The 20,857-nt window shown below is 49.1% G+C and overlaps 1 protein-coding gene across 1 annotated transcript in view; it reads right to left on the reverse strand.

Moving 5' to 3' along the window:
* HPX (hemopexin) overlaps window positions 1-19,654 on the reverse strand; it is a 59,524-nt gene extending 39,870 nt beyond the window's left edge. The window contains exon 1 of the mRNA XM_063433352.1: window positions 19,500-19,654. Within this exon, the coding sequence (XP_063289422.1) occupies window positions 19,500-19,639 (140 nt within the window). The 5' untranslated portion in view covers window positions 19,640-19,654. The remainder of the gene's footprint in view (window positions 1-19,499) is intronic.
* Between the last annotated feature and the right edge of the window lie 1,203 nt (window positions 19,655-20,857).

Raw genomic sequence — 20,857 nt, forward strand, 5'->3', positions numbered from 1 at the left:
TACCATAGCACAGTACACACACAGCAAAATATACATAGCACACAAAACAGCCTACAGACATCCTTTCTACATTATAGTCCAGAAGTGGCTAGGTTTGCCACAATGCTCCCCCAGAACCAAGCCGGCATACACAGTCTGATCCCAACGGATCGGCTTGGGGATGTCCGGGAGAGTACTCACAGATCACTTTTCAAGTTCCGTCTGTCTAGATAACCCGTCGGCGTTACCGTTTTGTTTCCCTGGGCGATAATGGATTGTAAAATCGAAGGGCTGCAGTGCCAAACTCCAGCGCAGCAGCCTGGCGTTGTCCCCAGCCACACGGTTCAGCCACATCAACGGGTTGTGATCTGTGAGTAGGGAAAAAGGTTGTCCATACAAGTACGGCTGTAACTTTTTGAGGGCCCACAGCACGGGCAGACATTCTTTTTCAATGGCGGCGTAGCTTACTTCACGGGGTAACAACTTTCGGCTCAAGTAAGCTACGAGATGTTCTCCGCCATCTGCTCCAACTTGGCTCAGTACTGCCCCCAATCCAAACATCGAAGCGTCTGTGTGAACAAGAAATCTTTTACTTGGATCGGGTGCAGCGAGTACGGGAGCATTAGTTAGAGCAGTCTTTAGTTGTTGGAATGCCTGATCACACTCCGGGGCCCAGGTAACCTGTCGGGGAAGGTTCTTACGCGTCAAGTCAGTCAGGGGTTTGGCTAGGGCACTATAATTGGGCACGAATTTTCGGTAGTACCCCGCCGTACCTAGAAACGCCAGTACTTGGGTCTTGGTCCTAGGAGTGGGCCACTGGGCAACAGCTTCAATTTTGGCCGGTGCGGGTTTCTGGTGTCCGCTCCCCACCCGGTGACCTAGATACTGCACCTCTGCCATCCCGATATGGCACTTACTAGGGTCAGCCCTGCCTCCCCTATACGGTCAATAACCGCTCCTATATGTCGTAGGTGTTCTGCCCAGCTCTGGCTATATATGGCAATATCGTCCAGGTATGCACATGCATATTCCTGGAACCCGTCCAGTAGCCGATCTACCATCCTTTGAAAGGTCGCCGGAGCGTTTTTCATCCCGAAAGGCATGACCCGAAATTGGAAGATAGCCCCTTTAGCTATGATCAACTCTTGTACCTGGGCACACTCCGAAGGGCTTAGCCGCTCCCCCAGCTGAACGCCCTTGGAGGGCTCTGTTCCTCTGATTCTAATAGGTCAGGTAGAGGCAGATTCTCCTGATCCTCCGCCGCGGAGGCACATATTGCCGCCACGTCCTCTATCCTCTCATGGTAGGGTTTGAGCATGTTTACATGAAGCATGCGTCTCTTCCCTACCCCTGAGCAGGGGCCAATTACATAGGTAGTGTCGCATCGCTGCTCTACTACCTGGTATGGGCCTTGCCAGATGGCCTGCAGCTTGTCCGTGCGGACAGGTTTTAAAATTAAAACTTTCTGTCCCACTTGAAAGCTGCGGTCTCTGGCTCCCCTATTGTACCAGCGGCGCTGACGTTGTTGAGCCGCCTGGAGGTTGGTGCGTACAGCCTGGGTCAATGCCTCCAGTCGGTCCCTGAACTCCAGCACGTAAGATACAATGGGGTTACCATCGGGGTTACTCTCTCCCTCCCAATGTTCCCTAATAAGGTTTAATGGTCCCCGCACCCTTCTCCAAAATAGCAATTCGAAGGGGGAAACCTGTCGACTCTTGGGGTACCTCTCTATATGCGAAAAGCAGATGGGGTAGGTAGCGCTCCCAGTCTTTATGAGTCTCGCCAAACGTACGGAGCAGCTGTTTTAGCGTCCCGTTAAATCTCTCACATAACCCATTGGACTGGGGGTGGTAGGCAGAGTTGACTATGGGTTTAATACCACATACCCTCCAAAGTTGTTGGGTAACCTCTGCGGTGAACTGGGTGCCCCTATCAGATATTATCTCCTGGGGGAACCCTACCCGGGAAAATATTTTTATTAAGGCTTCGGCTACTGTCTCTGCATGGATGTTGGAGAGGGCAATGGCCTCTGGGTACCGAGTGGCGTAGTCCACCACGGTTAAGATGTATCTCTTCCCAGAGGGACTGGGTTTGGGTAGAGGCCCCACAATATCTACGGCTACCCGGCTAAAGGGTTCGTCAATAATGGGTAGCGGGCATAATTTAGCTTTGTGGCGGTCACCTCGTTTGCCTACTCGTTGGCACACGTCACAGGAGGTGCAATATTGCCGTACATCTTTAGAGATCCCAGGCCAGAAAAAGGCGTGGGTCAACCTGTATCGGGTGCGTGTCATGCCCAGGTGGCCAGACAGGGGGATGTCATGAGCTATCCTAAGTAGCCCCTGCTTATACTTTTGGGGTACTACCAGCTGTTTGGTGGTTACTGTGACTGAACCTCCTACCCCCCTTTCTGCTATGCGATATAACAGCCCTTTCTCCCATGTATACCGCTCCCCCTCTAACCCGGCCTGCTCTGTGTTCACTTTATCCCTGTATACCTGCAGCGTGGGGTCAGATTTTACCTCTGCCTCAAATTGGGTCGGGGTATCCCAGGTCATGCGTGTCAAGGGGGTGTCATAGTCTCTTACCTGAGCCTCGGTGTGTGCTGGTGGAGCCGTGGTGCGTGCCTGCTGCCGGGTGGTCACTGGATGGGCCTCCTGCTGTGGAGCCTGAGGTACAAAAGCAGAGGTCATCTGACCTAAGTCATTCCCTAGGACAACATCCACTGGTAAGTTCTGCATCAGGCCCACTTCTACCATGCCCTCCCCCGCACCCCAATCCAAATGAATTTTAGCAGTGGGTAATCGGTACACTGCTCCCCCTGCCACTCGCACTGCCACGGATCCACCAGTGTGTGTTGTGTCAGGAACCAAATGGGGGGCTATCAGGGTCAAAGTAGCCCCCGAATCCCGAAGCCCCTGGACTTCTTTCCCCTCTACGGTCACTAGCTGGCGGTGATGTTGCCGGTTATCTGTGGCTCGAACCGACATTACCTTGTGCAGAATTCCCAGGGGTTCCTCGGCTTGGGTGCTCAACACTTCGTGAGCGGTTGGCTCCAGTTGGTAATGGTGAGCAGCAGCCCTTGGGGCCAGGTTCTGTCTGACCTGGTTCCAAGCTTGTCTGCTCCAATTTTGGGTGCACTCACGTGCCATATGTCCCCACTGCTTATAGGTGTGGCATTGTATATTCGCCCGTCCGTTATATCGTGAGGGGGGTGGTGGATTCCCCTGTGCTGAGCGGAAAGGTGTCGCTGTGGGAGGGTTAGGCTGTACAGGACTGGGCTGTCCCGTGGGTCGAGCGTAGGTCTTAGGTAGTAGTCCATGGTGCCTCCTGGCATCAAAATGCTGGTCTGCTAATCTGGCTGCTTCGGTTAAGGTGAGAGGTTTTCGGTCTCTCACCCATTCTTGTGCTTCGGGGGACAGGCCGTTAAAGAATTGCTCCAACAGCATCAGTTGTCGCAACTCTTCCATAGTGGTAGCTTGACTGGCCTGTATCCACCCCTGGGATGCCTGATCCAGCTTGTGGGCCCACTTTGCATGGGAATCTCTTTCTGGCTTGCGCAGGCCTCTAAACTTGCGCCGGTATGCCTCTGGGGTAATGGCATATCTTTCCAATATCGCTCTCTTTACTTTAGCGTAGTCCTTGCTGTCCTCTCTGGGTAAAGCGCGATACGCTTCCGCTGCCCGACCGGCTAGCTTACCTGCTAGTACCGGCACCCATACCGACTGTTCCAAATCATGTAACTCACACAGTCTCTCAAAATCCTGTAAATATCCATCGATCTCGTCCTTCTCCTCACAAAACATTTTAAAAGCATGGTATGGGATTTTGGGTCTTACTGGATTGCTGAGTGGCTCCGAAATGGATTCTGCTCGGGAGGATGCATTCCGCGGACTGTGTGCCATCACGTACTCCTGCACATCTGCCATCACCACGGATAGCATGTCCCGTGGTACAGGTTGGGGTAAAAATTCCAGCCTGGTCCTCATTTCCCTCTGGTATAGGGTCTCCTCCATGGCTGCTGGAGGTGTAGCGCTGCGAGCTCTGTCTCCCTCCATCAGCTCGGCAATTAGTATAGATAACAAAACACGGACACCCGTGCTTTTAGTGGACGGCCCCAGTAGACAGAAAAAAGGGGAAGATTTCAAACAGGCTTTCTTCACACAATATAATGTGGACCACCCAAAAATAAAGAGGACTTTACATAAATTTTGGCCCATATTGCTAGATGACCCCATCTTGGGGGGGCAGCTATCAAATAGGCCAAAGATTATTTACAGGAAAAAACAAAATCTAAAAAATCTATTGGCACCCAGCTATGCTTTAAAGATTGGATCTAAGAGTAATACCAAGAAGGGGCCAAAAGGCTTTAAGGGCTGTAAATGTTGTAAAGCCTGTTTACAAGTGAACACAGATAAAGCTACATCATACAATAGCTTTGTGACAGGGAAACACTTTTCTATCAAATCAGAGATTGGCTGCCGCACGACCTGTGTGATATATCTTCTTCAGTGTCCGTGCGGTAGCCAATATGTTGGTCGTACAAAAAGATGTCTGAAGGTCAGACTCTTAGAACATATAAATAATATCAAGAAAAAAATTAGATACCCATTCAGTCCCCCTTCATTGCAACAGCTGTCCAGCCTTCTGTTTAAAAGGCCTACGTTGTATAGGGATAGAACAAATCCAACCCCATTGGAGAGGAGGCAATAAAGAGAAAAAACTGGCACAGAGAGAATCGTATTGGATTCATAGATTATGCACCCTCACTCCCAGAGGTTTAAATGTGGATATGGATATTGTTTGTTTTTTGAATTAATTGAATGTTCGATGTTTTTTTATAAATATGTAATACAATATAACATAATTTAAACACTTAATAAATAACACATTAACACTGGTTAAGCAGTTAAAGTGTATAATAATTCACTTGTCACTTTATTTAAGATGGAACAGATATTGAGAGTCCAATTACTTATGCCACTTTACACAATATGGATATGTCAATTGAATTTATAAATTTTATAGCATGACAGGAGGCGAATATTTGCTTAAGTCTCTCTTTACTAGAACTCCACAGCAGCACATTAACAGAGAGATAAACACCAAAGACAAAAACATAAGGCATCTATATAAGGCTCCTCCTAAACCACCATTTCCTCTTTCTTTGCTGCTCCGCAGAACAGTACAGGTCAGAGTACCACTGCCTCCTGTTTTTATATGGGTGGCTGTGTGGTTTATTACTTATATCCTCCTGTGTTTATGCTGTGTGCTTTTACAGTCTCGTTTTATTACCCCTTCTTTTCTGGGGTTTGTGTGCCTTCTGTTGGCAGTTCTGGCTGCCTGCCGTCCTTTTGCCCTACTTTCTCCTATTTCGTTTTTGCTATTCTGGCTCTCTTCTGCCGTCTGTCCCTTTATCCTTCTTTTCCCTTTGCCTGTTTTTTCTTGTTTGCCGGTCGCCGGGAAGCGGTCACCTGACCGCCTCCCGTACCGACTGTTGGGGCCACGGAGAAAGACTCCGGTGGCCCCACATGCTGATTCCCGCCTGCCGTCTTTCGACGCCGGGCGGGAATCCTCTACTTGCTCCCCTGTCCCTCCCGCGTCCCCGCTCAGCAGTCTCTTCACGGGCAGCGTGGGGAGGGGTCAGGGGTCTCGTTGTTGCCGCTTAGCTTCGGCTCCTGTGCGCCCTTTCCCCCGCGACCGCATGGTACGGGTTCGGGGGTGCGCGGCTCTCGGCTATTCATGCCGCGTGTGCACACTGCACTTAAAGGCGCAGGACCGCCCGTTTTCCTTCAGTGGCATTATTACTGTTCTTTTCATATCCCTGATTACTTTATGCTTTGGAACGTTTTTCCCTTTCTGCAGGGGATTAAACATATTGATTCCTACCTTCTAGATACCACTGCCTCTACCATCTAATACTTTATTTTGTAAAATTGAGTTCTATATAATAAACGGTGATATGGCTATATTTTTTATTTTTTGTCCTATATCATTCAGTTTTTACTTTATGCACCCAATCTGTGCAACCTATATATTCTGCTATACTGGGTTAGCTAGGCTCTTTTCTGTTCTCCCTGTCTCTATGCAAGTGGCAGTAGCATGCATGTCGTTTAAACTCTGCTACTGCAGCCGCACTCAGTGCTTGGATCCTGTGCCTATCCCATTTTCTCTGTACAGACTGCCTGGCCTAATTGAGGATTGGTCTACCCATGGCATCGGCAGGTTTCCTACGTGGGACCCCGCTTGGTGACATTATCCCCGCACTGGTCTAGACCTGACCTGGGGACCTGGTACATCTCTACCCTGCACGCCCTATATCAAGATTTACCTGCGTGTCACCTATTGGGATTCGCTTTTCCTGCCTCCATTTATCACTGAGCCGGTTCTACCCGTGCCCATATATTGGCCAGCCTTGTCTGTGCCCTTATGATTGGCCTGCTCTGTCAGTGCCCCTTGATTGGCCAGCCTTGTCTGTGCCCCATGATTTGGCCTGCGTTGTCTGTGCCATATTACGCATGCTACTGGCCTGGCGGCTCCATTCCTGGACCCCTGTTATTGAGCCAGCATGCGTTAAGACTTGCCTCTGCCAATTATAGGGGTGCGGCCCCTACTGCCTGCTGGGGATACCTGTTATCTGTCTACTTAGGTATCACCTACAACCATCTCGGAGATTATGGAGGCCTTCTGCGCAGGAGCAGAAGTTGCAGGCATTGATTAATGCGGCGGTGTCCGCCACTGGGGAGACAGCCCTGGCTAGGGCCCTCCCGCAATCACAACCGGACAGGGGTGCGAGAGGATCCCCCTGCTTGGCAGACGACTCGGCTGAGTCAGACTCTCACGAAAGAGAGCAGGCAAGTGCGCACATGCGCTATTGGAAGGGTGAAGGCCCTGAACCACGCTCCCGGAAGGACAAAGCTCCGGCGAAGCGACATGGTTCGAGGTTGTCGAACCTCACCGGCCAGGCGCCCCCGCCTTTCGGGCGCAGGGGAGATGGCCTCCTTACCCCCCTACATTGGCCTGCTGGAGGAGTGGCGGGCAGACCTGTCTCCCTCGGATTCAGGAGACGATTGGGATGTGGACCGTGGGAGGGTCCCGGTTGGCGCTGAGAGGATGAAGACGCGCCGGCGACAGAGGCCCCCACGGCGATACTGGGAGACGATGCCGGAGAACCTCTGTTTGACCCTCGGTCTATCCGACACCCCTGACCCTCGGAATGGTCACTGCCCGACCACTTGGCACTATTCGTGCACTACTGTACCCGCAGCCCCCTGGAAGGGGAGGCCCGCGAGAAGCTGTGGGCGGAATGCCCCAAGCCCGTCCTGCCGGACGAGGGGGCGGCGGCCCCGGATTTTGACCCCCTGGCGGCCTCGTAATTGAATAGTACGGGTCGGGACCCCGCAAAAGGGGTCGAGCGTCACCTCCGCTCGACGCAAGATGGACAGCAGGATAGGCTGAGCCCATTTGTGCAGGTTGTTGGCCCTGACTGACATGGCCTACATGGATGGTACGAGCCTGGACCCGGCCGTCAGACGGATTTGGGCGCTACGCCCCATTTGCCTTCTAGGCAATGCTAATCTGCACCGTACGCAAGTGTACGGCTCTGTTTCAGATGGACACCGAGCTATCGGAGCCAGGGTTCTAAGTATTGGGCCCCCGGCCAATAAGCCCTACTGTTCGGGGAACCTCTCATTAGGAGCTACAGAAACGCACCGACTTTTGCTTCCCTGGATAAAGCACAGTCCTCTATAAAGAAGGTATTTCGCTCACGGTTACCCCGGCTGGTCTTCGGGCCCACGGATCCATGGCCCGTCTTTTCACCACCATACCAGCCCAGACCTCTCTACACTCGAAGGGCGGGTAGAGGTCGTGGAGACCGTGCCAGAGGACGAGCGAGATTCCCTGCGGGTGGGTACAACTCCTGCCACTTTTCTATTTCCCTCTACTACGTACAGACAGTGCGTTTCGCTGCAGGGACAGGCGGCAGGAAGTGCCTTCAAACGCAGGGGTCCATCGGACTGTATGAGATTAGGTCATGGACTTCCACACCCCACTGACGCGGGTTGGACCTCCAAGTGTCTCCATCACCGCGAGGGTTCAACGTTCCTTGACCGATTCGGAGGTTCGGACTCTGCTCGCCATTGGCTCGATTTTCTAGTGCAGATGGAGTCGGGGGAGTTCCTCCCGGTGGTCAATTTTCGGGAATTGAACACCTTCGTTGTCTGCCACCACTTCAAGTTGGGGGGCATTCACCTCCATCGGAACCTTCCCCGGCCGAGAGACTTGTTTGTGTGCCTAGACCTAAGGATCCTTACCTCTCCGTCCTGGTGGACAAGAGTGGTCGCGGGTTGCTTCGCTTCACCTCGAATAGCGTCTCTCGCCAATTCATGTGCCTCCCGTTCGGCCTCAGTTCGGCCCTTGGTGCTTCACCAAGCTGCTGACGATTGTGGTCACCCGATTCTGGTCAGTGGGCGTCCGTTTCCTGTTATTTCTGGATGATGTGCTAGCCCTCTGCGAAGATCCCTCCTGGCTTGGACTTTGAACGCGTTTGGCGACCTCCTTATTGGAGCTCCTGGGATTCGTGGTTAATCTGAAGAAATCAGCTTTGGAACCTGCCCGGACGGTGGAGTCCTTGGGTGTCGTGGTCAATGCGACGGAATGCGTTCCCCGTCCGCCTCTGGCACTGATGGCAACCGCCCGGGAGGTAATGAGATGGATATCACGGCAAGTCCGGATTCCCTTTCAAATGTTTGCTCGCATGGTGGGCCTCCTCCCAGTCTCGATACAGGCAATATACCCGGGCCCACTACACTACAGGACCATACAACGGTTAAAGGCCCATGCTCTACGCAGGTGACCTTCTTCAGACCAGATGATTTTCTGTTCCGGACGTGAGGACTGGACTGCGCTGGTGGCTCCTGCGCATGGTCACATGGAACGGCAAGGCAATATTCGGACCAACCCCAGAGTTCGTACTGGAATCGACTGTACGCCTTTGGGTTGGGGTGCCACGTGCGTGACCGGGTCCACGGGCGGCCCGTGGTCGAACAAGGAGTCTGAATTCCACTTCAGGTGCCTGAATTGATGGCGAGTTCGTTGGCAGTTCGGAGACTGGCAAGTCACCTGTCAGATTGCTGCGTCCTCCTTCGGAGGGACAGGGTTTCAGCGGTGCAATATACCGACCGCTTGGAGGGCGCTCGGTCTCGCACACTGGAGGTGACGAAAGGGATTTCCAGTTTCTACCCCAGCGCAACATCGCGTTTCAGGCGGTGTACCGGCCGTGGGAGTCAAACCTGACGTCGGATTGGTTCTCCAGACATTGGAAGGATGCCAGCGACTGGGCGCTCTCTTTTCGCCTCCAGGACGCCCATCGGATTCGGTCGTGCTTTGGTTGACTCTCGGTTCCAGCATGCGCAATGATGGTCGCGCTTCAACGGGTGCGGTCGTTTCTTCTCAGGAAGCTTAGGCGTTTCCTCCTTTCGCCCTTTTTCCCCGGGTGTTGCTTCTAGTTTGTGGTCGTCATGTGTCCTTGGTGTTGTTGACTCCGCTATGGCGAGAGCGGTCGGGTTCACGGAGCTTCTGGATTTTTCTTGTCGGGATCCTCTCTTCTTACCGTCCTCTCGAATTCTCCTCTTGGACTCTTTCGGGAGTAACTGGTATGTCGAGGCTTCGTCACTATCGGTCGGGACCTTCTCTGGGATCCCTGAGCTCCCGGGTCGAGGGGAAGTGTCCTCTCAACATGGATTTTCATAGTGTCGTTGGTGCTTAGGAGAAGATGCTGAACTCTTTTTTCCGGCCCGTGACCAACTTGCTGAGTGTCTTGTCCCTCCTCGAGGTTTTGAGATGGCTGTGCCATCTGGTTCTTGTGATTAGTCCTTTATTTAGGCGGCGCGTGTTCCATTTGGAGGTTTTTTCCCATCGGTCAGGACCCGCTGGTCTGCAGATTTCTACGGGAGAGGAGGCTGGCACGTCCTCCGCCGCCTAAATACCCTTCCCTCTGGGAGGTAAGTATGGTTTTAGCGTTTTTCTTCGGGATTCGGCCGGAGTTCCTTGTTTTTTCCCCTCGCCAGCTTTCTACTGTGTTTGTCCTCTTGTTGTGTCATGTTTCGTTCGGACGTGTTTCTGATGTTCGATCCTTCGCCCCTGTCCAATCTCGATGGAGGAGATGGATTGACGCTGGTAGGGGTGAATGCGACTCTTGGAGTGCATTCGGTTAGCGGCGCTACTGCTTACGAGTTTTGTTCCTTGATGGGCATTTCTCCTCGGGACGTTTTTTTGTAGGTGGCGGTCCGGTCCCGTGAGGAGTTTTTTGCGCCAGTTTATTTGGACCGTCGGACTATGTTTCTCTTGCTTTGCTGTCGGAGCGTTAAAACAGCAAAATATGAAGCCTCCTGTCATGCTATAAAATTGTAGATTATACTAGCTTTAGTGTAACTATAATCTTAATTTTATTAATGACAGGAGGCGAATATTTCCCACCCAGTTTGGTGTCTCCCCCCCTTGTTTTGGATGGATTGCATTGATTGTTTTTCTGTCGGTTTGTCTGATTATCTGGGCTAGGTTTGGTAGTCTGGGGTGATGTTGTGGGAAGTGCATGTTATATTGTATTGACGGTCATTAGTGATGAATTTCATGTCTTTATTCTGTCAGTACTGGATCGTGGGATTTATGTTTTATCAGTACATTTCGTTCACTAATCAGTGTTTTCGATTCTGTTTATTTCGTTTCAGTTTAATGGTTCGACTTCGGTTCATAGGATCGGCTGTTTGGCAGGATGAAGTTCAAGTTCATCCATTATCCGAAGTTTTTCCTGATGGCATTCATTGTTATGTTGAAATATTTTCTTTAGTTAGTTTTTGTTATTATTGTGTACGTTACTTTGTCGCAGCGTTAAAGAGGAAATGGTGGTTTAGGAGGAGCCTTATATAGATGCCTTATGTTTTTGTCTTTGGTATTTATCTCTCTGTTAATGTGCTGCTGTGGAGTTCTAGTAAAGAGAGACTTAAGCAAAATATTCGCCTCCTGTCATTAATAAAATTAAGATTATAGTTACACTAAAGCTAGTATAATCTACAATTAATATTCATGCAACTTTATACGAAATTGATTTGCAATTGAGGTATGGTTACTTATGTCACTTTAATATTGGTCACATGTAAAATATAGAAAATATAAAAATTATTGTTGTTAATATATAAAGATATTGTTATTATTATTATTTTACTACTATTACTATTAATAATTACTATCACCCTTTGCATCATTAAAACACATATCATGAATGATATACTTGGATAGGAAGTTTCCATTCATGTAAATAATATTTGAAACAAAAAATTTTTTTAGAGGACATATTATTATTCTTTTATTAAGAGATTCTGTGTGATCAAAGAATGAAATTTAACAGTCTTCTATCCTTAGTGGCTCGTACACTAACTTTAGGTATAAAAAAGTTGCTTTTCTAGATCGCCGGCATACTGTGGAACGCACAGCCATATTCTTCCCCCTCTGAATTTGGAACGCACGTCGATCATGTGATGAACAACCTAACACGTGACTCAAGCGTGGCGTATGACGAATACGGAAGTGGCCGGTGTTTTGAACGGACCCGGCTTTTTTCATTTCGGCAAAGCGGCTACACCTGAGGGAAAACCTTTGACGAATCGGAACCACAGGATTAGAAGACACCCACTATTCCACCAATGACTTGAAGGGATTAGCCCTATATAAGATGTTTTTTATGTTAGCGTTTTAGGATGCTGTTTTTTATGTACTTGTTGAATGCTATTCATTGAAAGAGGTCCCTGAGGAAGTCCTTTTTTTACAAGGACGAAACGCGTAGGACCAGCATCTCTTCTTATTGTTTTTTTATGATATTTTATTTTATACCTTTTCTAAGTGAATAAATAGCCTTTAAAGTATTCCTTTTGGTTGCGGTTTTTGGATCTTCTCGCTGACCTGGATACCCTATTGGCCATCACTTGAGGAGGGAATTTTAAAGGAACATACCCCCCGTTTCCATCAAGGGGAGGCACCCATAATACGCTTTATTGTCTTGGAATATGTGAGTGCATTCTGATCACCAGAAACTGTATTATAGTGTTATAGCAATATTTGCACTATGTTTTGTCCTCTATTATAGGCACACGAGCAGAATCCCAAAATTTTCCTATCAATTACACCGGCAATTAGTATAGCCTTGGGTTTGCTGCTGGCTATCTTACCCATGGCTTCTAGCAGTTCCTTTAACGTTTGTCTCTTCAGCTTAGAATAATCCGTCTCCATTCACTTCGGTAGTCGGTTCTTTCGCTGTATTCTGCTTGCCATTCCCTTTTCTTATTCGGCAGTTTACAACTGCACGAATTGCGCTTTTCGGCTGTAAGGTTGGATCCTGTCGCTTGCCACCAATTGTAGCGGAGTGCAATATTAGAATCCACGATCTCCGCTGGTATAACAGGTAAATCCACAGTCAGCGCTGAAAAGTAAGGCAATATCCCAATCCTCCCAATAACCGGACGAAACACAGTTTGGGAGTCAACTAACTGGCTTTATTCACAAGCTTGCATATTTATACAGTTCCCCGTGCAAGGGGTTTCCTTACAGGGATTTCAGGGGATTTATCCCATCATGCAATATAATTCTCCCAACAGGCATTGCTGCACGAGAGGGATACTCCCACTAAAATGGACGGTTAAGTGGATTATCCCCTCGTGCAGCAAAACTGACAATTTACATTAAAATACAGTTTTAGAGTTTTATTCGGTATATTGACATAACCGAACGTTCGGTAGATAGCTGGGATCTGAGCGCATCTTTGGAGAGAATACCGCTCAGCTCCCAGCTGAAATGACCGAACGCCGCAACAAATAAGGTTTGTAACGGACCGTTTCAGCATACAAGAGGATAAAACCCAGTTTAGGCGATAATCCCCTTTCCTCAGAAAGGCACAGCTACTGCAGAACATCAGAACTCACGAACTGGATATAGGTGAATAAGGTAGCACTCCAGCTGGAACCTCACAAATAGCTGCTAGCAGATGAATAGGAAAAGCAGACATCAGCTTACACTCCTAGCAGTCAAATCTCCAACAGCATACAGTGAATCCCCCCAAGAACGAGACAAGGCTCCGTGTTGAAGGTCAAGCAGTGGTCTGAGGTGCTGGGCACCCAGCCTGGTTTTTATTACATGAGTACACATACAGGCCACACCCAGGGGGAGGCATAAAATAACCAATAACATAGATGTTACCTCCCACACATCCCCTCCCCTTAGTGTGACACTTAATCCCATTATGTGTACAGTTCAAAATATACTTTTACACAGCTTTCATAACTTTACAACCATACATCACATTCACATAAAAATACATATCCACAATCAATCCATTCAGGGGAACAACATATTAAAAAATGGCATGAATCCGACCAGGGGTTAAAAAGTTACTAAAAGTATCTTTTGTTCCTTCTGGCTCAAACAGTAAAAGTAAAACATCCCCACAATGCATCCTGGCTTCCTCCCTTCTGCCCTGGAGATAATTGGAGAGGAAATCTAATTATCCAGGACTAGAGGCAGACTCCATTAACCACATGGTTGCAAAACAACATAAAACTCTTTAAAATACATAAAGTCACTTTTTATACATTAAACACAGACATTTAACATATCCCCAGATAGCTCAGGTCTGCGTGCACATTATTAGGTGAATGGCACGCAGACCACACAAATACAGTTTAATTGCCATGGAGCCAAAGTCTTTCCCATAGTCTTTCATTATATGAATAGGCTCCATGGCATAGCTATCTGGGGGGTATCACTGCTCACACAGGGCAAGTACCGAATGGCCCCACTGTATTTAAAGGGCCAGAATGAGTGACATGCACTCTGTTAGGGCCGAATACTGTTTGTAAAGGGCCCAATCTCCCAGGGCCATAGTCCAAAGGCAGCAGGCGGGCAACCAGGCTTCTCCAGTTCTCTGTGGCGAGGTTGGTTTCGTCACATCTCTCCCCCTTTCCAAAAAGACTAACAGGGTACCTGACCTCCTGCCGGTCAGTGCCCTTGTTAGTCCAGCAACCCACCCACAAAGCAGAAACATCAGTACAGCCCACCCACAATAAATGGTTACTACACCTGGGTAGAGGAGAAAGTTGTCCATGTCCAGGTGCCTCACCCCGGCTGTGCAGGGGACTGGTAGGCTGCCTTGGTGGGTTGCTGAGTGGGCAGAGACCAGCGGTACTCTGTCCTGATGCCAGCACTACCACCGGAGTAGTCTGGTTGGAGCCTGGTTGCTGGAGACGGATTGTCTCCCCCTTCGTTGCATAGCTCTGCTGCTGAATGGGGAGACCGGTTGTCTCCCCCTTGGATACATAGTTCTGTCGTGGGGGGGTAGGACCGACCATCCCTACCCCCTGTGTGGTAAGTGCAGAGACCACGGTCCCATCTGCACCGGTGGGGGGCTTACAGTCTCCCCCTGGTACATTAAACTGCCGCTGGGGAGAGGGGGTAACAAGCTCCTCTCCCGATAGAACACTCTGCCCATTAATAATCCGCCGCTGGGGAGAGGTGGTAATAAGCTCCTCTCCCATGCATACTTCCATCATCTGCGGAGGGAGACCGACTGTCTCTTTTCCTAATACAGTGTCCTGCTGTTGGGGAAAGGAGACTGGGCTCCCAATTCCCAAAAAGTCACGCTGCTGCTGGGGGGTAGGACCAACTACCTCTGCCCCCTGTAACTCAGCCTGCCGCTGGGGAGGGAGGACGCTGCTCTCCTCTCCCTCTACTTCACACTGCCGCTGGGGAATGGAGACTGGGCTCCCAATTCCCAAAAAATCATGCTGCTGCTGGGGGGTAGGACCAACTACCTCTGCCCCCTGTAACCCAGCCTGCCGCTGGGGAGGGAGGACGCTGCTCTCCTCTCCCTGCATTTCACACTGCCTTCCCGGCATATCACTCTGCTGCTGGGGGGTAGGACCAACTACCTCTGCCCCCTGTAACTCAGCCTGCCGCTGGGGAGGGAGGACGCTGCTCTCCTCTCCCTGCACTTCACACTGCCTTCCCGGCATATCACTCTGCTGCTGGGGGGTAGGACCAACTACCTCTGCCCCCTGTAACTCAGCCTGCCGCTGGGGAGGGAGGACGCTGCTCTCCTCTCCCTGCACTTCACACTGCCTTCCCGGCATATCACTCTGCTGCTGGGGGGTGGGACCAACTACCTCTGCCCCCTGTAACTCAGCCTGCCGCTGGGGAATGGAGACTGGGCTCCCAATTCCCTGCAGGGCCGGTGGAGAGACCTCGGTCCCATCTCTACAGGCCACCTGGGGTTCTTCCCAGTAAATCTCTACAATATCTTCCCAGCGGAAGGGGTCTGGATCTGGGTCTGTCACCTTACTGTCCTGCTGAGCCTTCCCAATGAAGCGGAAGAGATCTTGGTAGTTTTGCTCCAGTTCCCACTCCAGGGCTGCTAGGTGAGCCAGGTCTTGCTCTACCTCATGGGGGTCATCCCACTCATGCCTAGCCTCCCTCTCATAGAAAATGTCCTGCAGTCTGGTTTGCGCAGGGCTCCCGAAGCCAGGCTCTGCAAAGGACTCCCATAACAAGCCAGGACCATCAAACTCCTCTCCCTCTGGCTTGTCATGTTCGGCTGTCCAGGGTATATACTGTGCCATATACCACCAGAGCGCCTGGTAGGCATCCTCCAGCCATAGCTCCTGCCATACCCGGTGCTCTAGTTCCTTCACCCATTCCTCCAGGGGCTGCTCTCCCAGGAAGGGCATCCGCAGGGCCACTTGCTTCTGCAACCGCTGCTCTTCACTGGGGAGACTCTCACCCCGCTGGTATTGTACATTATCCAGGGCCTGGTACCAGATGCCTTTCCTTATTGCATCCCGGTCATCCATGTCACCCTTATTGTACTCCACTGCTGGTTCCATCCTGGTGCTGTCAGGGTCGCTGTACTCAGACATGCGTTGCCCTCAAATTGTAAATCCAAAGAAATGGTGTTCTGTAGCTGTCCTTCTGGCTGTAGGAACGATCCCGCCGCTTGCCACCAATTGTAACGGACCGTTTCAGCATACAAGAGGATAAAACCCAGTTTAGGCGATAATCCCCTTTCCTCAGAAAGGCACAGCTACTGCAGAACATCAGAACTCACGAACTGGATATAGGTGAATAAGGTAGCACTCCAGCTGGAACCTCACAAATAGCTGCTAGCAGATGAATAGGAAAAGCAGACATCAGCTTACACTCCTAGCAGTCAAATCTCCAACAGCATACAGTGAATCCCCCCAAGAACGAGACAAGGCTCCGTGTTGAAGGTCAAGCAGTGGTCTGAGGTGCTGGGCACCCAGCCTGGTTTTTATTACATGAGTACACATACAGGCCACACCCAGGGGGAGGCATAAAATAACCAATAACATAGATGTTACCTCCCACACATCCCCTCCCCTTAGTGTGACACTTAATCCCATTATGTGTACAGTTCAAAATATACTTTTACACAACTTTCATAACTTTACAACCATACATCACATTCACATAAAAATACATATCCACAATCAATCCATTCAGGGGAACAACATATTAAAAAATGGCATGAATCCGACCAGGGGTTAAAAAGTTACTAAAAGTATCTTTTGTTCCTTCTGGCTCAAACAGTAAAAGTAAAACATCCCCACAATGCATCCTGGCTTCCTCCCTTCTGCCCTGGAGATAATTGGAGAGGAAATCTAATTATCCAGGACTAGAGGCAGACTCCATTAACCACATGGTTGCAAAACAACATAAAACTCTTTAAAATACATAAAGTCACTTTTTATACATTAAACACAGACATTTAACATATCCCCAGATAGCTCAGGTCTGCGTGCACATTATTAGGTGAATGGCACGCAGACCACACAAATACAGTTTAATTGCCATGGAGCCAAAGTCTTTCCCATAGTCTTTCATTATATGAATAGGCTCCATGGCATAGCTATCTGGGGGGTATCACTGCTCACACAGGGCAAGTACCGAATGGCCCCACTGTATTTAAAGGGCCAGAATGAGTGACATGCACTCTGTTAGGGCCGAATACTGTTTGTAAAGGGCCCAATCTCCCAGGGCCATAGTCCAAAGGCAGCAGGCGGGCAACCAGGCTTCTCCAGTTCTCAGTGGCGAGGTTGGTTTCGTCACAAGGTTATACATTGAAGTTCCCCTCAATCTGTCGATCGTACCGAGGGGAACGATCCTACCGAACACCGGGCTCCCGAACGGCCTGGAAGTACAGTGGTGTTCGTGTCGTCGAGTAGCCGTTTTCAGTTCCAGGCGCTCGACGACCAAACACCGCTGAAGAATAGCGAATCCAAGATGGCCGACCGCCGCATGGTTGGTAGTCGAACGACGGCCACCTAGGAGAGCCTCTAATTACCGATTGCAACCTTGTTGCAATCGGTTAACAAGCGCCACACAACTCTAAGTGTGTGGTCTATCAGGGGATCCCGTATTCGTTTGACGAACAGCCCGGATAGCCGCTGTTCGTCGAACGAAGTACTTGCATGCTGGTAGCTTACGGCTGCCAGCATGCGAACTACCATAGCACAGTACACACACAGCAAAATATACATAGCACACAAAATAGCCTACAGACAACCTTCTACATTATAGTCCAGAAGTGGCTAGGTTTGCCACAACTAACCTGACATCTCACTAACCTGAATGGAATACCTGGTTACCTAAACACTAATCTGACATCTCACTACTTCGAATGGATTACCTGGTTACCTAAACACTAACCAGACATCTCACTACTCTTAATGGATTACCTGGTTACCTAAACACTAACCTGACATCTCACTAACCTGAATGGAATACCTGGTTACCTAAAAACTAACCCGACATGTCACTATTACTAATGGTTACCTGGTTACCTAAACACTTACCTGACATCTTACTAATTGCTAAAAGTAAGACAATATCCCAAATCCCCCAGTAACCGGACGAAACACAGTTCTGGGAGTCAACTGAGGTCTTTATTCACAGCTTCCAGTATTTATGCAAGTCCCCATGCAAGGGGTTTCCTTACTGACATAGCAGGGGTAATACAGTAGGGGACTACATGGGGGACTTAACATTTGGAGCATTTCTCCCATCAGGCACTGCTGCACGAGAGGGACACTCCCACTGAAATACACCGTTAAGTGGATTATCCCTCCGTGCAGCAGAACCGGCAATTCACATGAAAATGTATAACTTCAGTAATATTCACTTTATTTGCATGAACGGACGTTTGGTAGATAGCTGGGGTCTGAGTGCACATTTTGTGAGAGTATCGCTCAGATCCCAGCTAAAACAACCGAACGCCGCACGAAATACACTATATTACTAAAGTCGTCTGAAAGTACCGAACACCGATGGGGAACCACAATAGGGGAAGACCGGAGCTCCCGATCGGCCTGGAAGTACAGCAGTGTTGCAATCTGTTAAATGTTGCAATCTGTTAATTGGTGCCACACGACCCTCAGTGTGTGGGCTTGGGTTCTGTACTTAATTTGTTTCACGAACAGCCGGTAAAGTTGCTGTTCGTGAAACAACCATGTGAATGCTAACAGCTTTTGGCTGCCAGCATACGAATGCTATAGGAATACAGGTAATCATACGGTTCAATACAGAAAGCAAATTACATTTAAACACAATATGGCAGCAGTGTGTAGGACAACCTTTAGAGACACCGTTCTATAGTCTGAAGTGGCTAGGTTTTGCCACAACCTGGATACCTAAACACTAACCTGATATCTCACTAACCTGAATGGAATACCTGGTTACCCAAACACTAATCTGACATCTCATTATTATTAATGGATTACCTGGTTACCTAAACACTAACCTGACATCTCACTAACCTGAATGGGATACCTGGTTACCTAAACACTAACCTGACATGTCACTATTACTAATAGATTACCTGGTTACCTAATACTAACCTGGTACTACCCCTAATGGGTAACCTGGTTGCCTAAACATTAAAGGAACACTATAGGTTCAGGAACACAAACATGTATTCCTGACCCTAATCTATAGTGTTAAAAACACCATCATGCCTCTCTAAATATAGCAAAATCTTATTTGTATTCAAGCCTGAATACAATAGCTCTGCATGCTGTTTGCCTCAGAATAGCAAGCTGTCTGCTGACATCATCAGAACTGGTGGCCTGATCCAATCACAGTTGGCCTGATCCAATCACTATAGGATTGGCTGAGACTGACAGAGAGGCAGATCAGGGGCAGAGCCAGCACAATTCAAGCACAGCGCTGGCCAATCAGCATCACCTCATAGAGATACATTGAATCAATGGATCTCTATGAGGAAAGTTCAGTGTCTGCATGCAGAGGGATGAGATACTGAATGTTAGGCAGCCATGACACTTTAATCTCTCACTACCTCTAGTAGATAACAGCGTCCTAACAATGATAACTCTATTGTGGCACCTCTCTAACCTGAAAAAAGGACCAGCTACCTAACACAGACACGGACATGCTTTACTCACAGTGGATAACCGACACTAGAAGTCAGGAGACAAATTAAAATGCTGACTGCCAGAGGTCCTCCCATTCTGGAAGAGTGCAGAAGAATGAAGGTCAGTCGAAGAATGAGGGTGAGAACCAGGCTGGGTGGGCATCTGAACATCTGGGTTTAAATAGCCAGTAATATCCAAACATTGCGTAATTCTGACCTTCATTCTGTGAATAGTGTCTTTCAGTCCACAATCTGTGCACACCGAATACGTGACATGGCGGAATTAAACATACAACAAACAGCTTGCACAACTCCTTCCCACTACCACACACAATCTGACCCCAGCTATAGACAGCACAGGCTTTACCCTATAAAGGTGCAGGGGGATTTTGGTGTAGTCACGTTGCAGGTAATTCAGATCCAATTTGTGCCAACTGATTCCGGGACAGGATGATGTCATGTTTACTCATTTCTTGGGTAAATATGACTTCTGTACACCGAGTGAGCAAAGGACAGTCAGAGAGACAGAGAGAGGTGGGAGAGAAAGAGAGGGATAGACAGACATGGAACGAGAAACAGAGAGAGAGAGAAAGAGACAGAGAGTGGTGGGAGAGACAGAGAGATACAAACAGACATAGAACGAGAAACAGGGTGACTAAGATAGGGAGACTGACATAGACCAAAAGAGAGGCAGAGAAATATAGAGAAAGAGAGACAGCCACAGAGAGGTGGGAGAGACACACAGAGAGAGAGACAGAGGAAGAAGTATATAAGTGTATCGAGAGAGATGGGTTAGACAGGCTGGGGGTGGGAGGTGGAGAGAGATTGTTGCTGGCACTCCAAAAAAACATTCACCTTTCCCTATCATGGATATAACCATGTGATCAATGGAGATAATATACAGGGGCAAAAAAATATAATACAAGCAAGGGGGTAACATGCGCTACAGAGACACAGAGGGGGGCAATATACACTACGGAGATACAAAGAGGGGACAATATACACTACACTATGGAGAGACAGAGAGGGGGCAACAAATAGTACGGAGAGACAGAGAGGGGGCAACATACATGTATGTACGCAGTGGGCATTGGATGAGATATCCCCTTCAAACCAACCATAAATTCCCTGTGACGAAAGCCACTTCGCCACTGGGGTTTGGAGGGGACTACTTGCCAGCCTTTTACCCTGTGACACTGGCCCCTTTAATTTATTGTGGTTGAGAGACCCTATTTGTGGCTATTGGGACTTTAAACTACCGAACAGTCAAAGTAGTCGACATTCGAACACGTGGTGGCAGCCATCTTGTTCGCATGGACCAAAACCGTGAATAGACTTCAGGGGGATTTAGCTGCGAATGCCCTGGAACTATTTCCGGCATGAAAACCT

This window comes from Pelobates fuscus, chromosome 1, assembly GCF_036172605.1.
Source record: "Pelobates fuscus isolate aPelFus1 chromosome 1, aPelFus1.pri, whole genome shotgun sequence".
NCBI lineage: Eukaryota > Metazoa > Chordata > Amphibia > Anura > Pelobatidae > Pelobates > Pelobates fuscus.